Source organism: Lipotes vexillifer, unplaced genomic scaffold, assembly GCF_000442215.2.
Source record: "Lipotes vexillifer unplaced genomic scaffold, Lipotes_vexillifer_v1.1 scaffold384, whole genome shotgun sequence".
NCBI classification, from domain to species: domain Eukaryota; kingdom Metazoa; phylum Chordata; class Mammalia; order Artiodactyla; family Lipotidae; genus Lipotes; species Lipotes vexillifer.
Genome location: NW_006793498.1, coordinates 809,346 through 811,833, shown reverse-complemented (window position 1 = coordinate 811,833; position 2,488 = coordinate 809,346). Strand labels below are relative to the sequence as shown.

The following is a 2,488-nucleotide window of genomic DNA, read 5'->3' as shown; positions in this document are numbered from 1 at the left end:
TTTTTTTTTTTTTTTTTTTTTTTTTTTTTTTTTTTAATACTTATCAAGACCCGTATGCCAGCACCATGGTCTTTTCTTCCCATCATGAGAATTTAGGAAAGATATAATATTAAATGTGGAAGGTGAAGGCCCAGGGTACTCTTCAAAAAGACTTACTAAAATCTCTGGGAATTCCCTGGCGGTCCAGTGGTTAGGACCCCACGCTTCCACTGCAGGAGGCATGGGTTCGATCCCTGGTTGGGGAACTAAGAGCCTGCAAATATTCTGCCAAGTCAGAGCAGGGAAGATAGATGGGGACGGGCACCTAAGGGTCCACCACCCGTACCTGGTTCACACAAACGCTGTGCAAAGCTGCCACTCTCACGGGGGTCAGCTGATTGCCGTTGTTTCCCAAGCCTAGCTGACCATTGCCGTTGTAGCCCCAGCCGTATACCTTAGACAGAGAAAGGGGGAGAAAAGGCTTTTAGAACTGCTGGGAAGAGCTAAAAATGCCATCCATCTAAACAAATCAGATACTTCTTTCACTTCCAACACTCATATTCCACTAAATGTGATCCTACAACTGATCTCCAAACAGAAGATGCTTTAGGGGTAGGGATGACAGAATCTGGCAGTTTCTACTCCATAGCTTACTAGTTGGATAGCCTTGGGCAAGTCATGAACTCTTGTTTTAGGCATGAGGAAGCTGAGGCTCATTAACAATTACTAAGTACCTACTGTATCTCAGGACCTCGTGAAAGGTACTAGGAATAAATCTTTGGAAACAGTTTAACAGGAGAGACGGACACATGCAATTTTTTTGCAGCCAGGTGGCAAGTGCTATAATAGAGATATAATCAAGGCACTACAGGTAGAGAAGAGAAAGGATTTAGCCACAGAAGAAAGTTTAGGCAAGACTTTTGAGAAAGCAGAGGTCTGAGCAGGGCTGAAGGCACTTCAGGGGGAGGGCAGAGAACGTGCTGGAGACAGCTGGGGTGGCGGCTGGGGAGAGACTAGAAGGAAAGGTAAGGGCCCAAAGGGCCAAAACACGAACCGAGCAAAGTGCAATGCATCTGTGCATCTCCCACTGAAATATTCCAAAACTGAGACCAATATGACTACATTTGTATTCTGCAAAGATCACGCTGGCGGCAACATGAAGGGTGACTGCGGCGTGCAAGACCAGAGGCAGGGAGACCTCGACATATAACCTCATCTCCCATCAGCAAACAGGTGAGCTCTGATGAGGGTCCAACGAAGGCGGTGACAGCGGCACCACAAGAGGGACCAGGAAAGAGGTTAAAGAAGGAGACATAAGGGAATGTGGCAATCCCTTAGATGCCCTAAGCAAGAGGGGATCATTAGCTGAAAGCAGCAGAGCTGGGCATAGGTTTGACAGCGAGTGTTAAAGGTTTAGAATGACCAGCATGGGACATGGGTAAAGTACTGGTCAGGAACAGACAAGAGGCCTGGCTCAAATCAGAAACACGAGATATGGGTGGCAACATGCCCCATGGCAACACAGGGCAAATGGGCATCGGTGAGGGCCTTTCCAGTCAGGGTGACAGAGGGGAAAAAGGGGACGTGGAGTTTAGGGTACTAACAGATGGTTAAAAGCACTTTCAATGTCAGAAGTCTAATAGGTTTGAACTTTCTGGGGAGAAATTTGGCAATAGCTATCAAAAATTCTAATGACATACTCCCTGACCCAGAAATCCTATTTCTGGGAAATTATTCTATAGACATACTTGCATGAGTGTGCAAAGATATACACACTCACAAACAGTAACACAGAAAAGCAGTGCAACAATGTTTATAAACAAATATAAAAAACAATTGAAAGGCCCATCAGGAGAGCTCTGGATGCGGGTCATGTGCACAAGGAAAACCAACATCCATACAAAGAAAACTAAGCAACTATTATAATGGAAAGCAACTATCAATGGTCTGATAATAGATTCAGGTAAACCATATACGTTGTTAAGCAGAAAAGTTGCAGACCGGCAGAAAAAAGCAGTAGGTATAACAATCCCATTGTTTAAAGAAGGTAATTATACTCAACCATACATAACTATAGAGAAAAGTCCAAAAGGATATACATCAAACTATTAACAAAACTGAAAGAAAGGTATTCACTTTTTACTTTGTTTCATTTGTTTTCCTTTGTTGAAATAATCACAATAATAATTTAAAAATTAAATTTATTTTTTAAAATAAAAGTGGAAAATACTGGAATGGAGGATGTTAGATGACTATCCCAAGGAATTCGGAAGCCCTCTGGCGTGATATCAGGACTGATTCAAAAAGTGAGCTAGGGCTTCCCTGGTGGCGCAGTGGTTGGGAGTCTGCCTGCCGATGCAGGGGACAGGGGTTTGAGCCCCGGTCCGGGAAGATCCCACGTGCTGCGGAACGGCTGGGCCCGTGAGCCATGGCCGCTGGGCCTGCGCGTCTGGAGCCTGTGCTCCGCAGCGGGAGAGGCCACAGCAGTGAGAGGCCCGCGTATGGCAAA

At 45.2% G+C, this 2,488-nt stretch overlaps 1 protein-coding gene across 1 annotated transcript in view; it reads right to left on the bottom strand.

Moving 5' to 3' along the window:
- Window positions 1-2,488, bottom strand: part of RCBTB1 (RCC1 and BTB domain containing protein 1) — a 33,855-nt gene that overhangs the window by 16,988 nt on the left and 14,379 nt on the right. Inside the window, exon 6 of the mRNA XM_007466422.1 lies at window positions 326-433. Coding sequence (XP_007466484.1) covers window positions 326-433 — 108 coding nt within the window. The remainder of the gene's footprint in view (window positions 1-325; window positions 434-2,488) is intronic.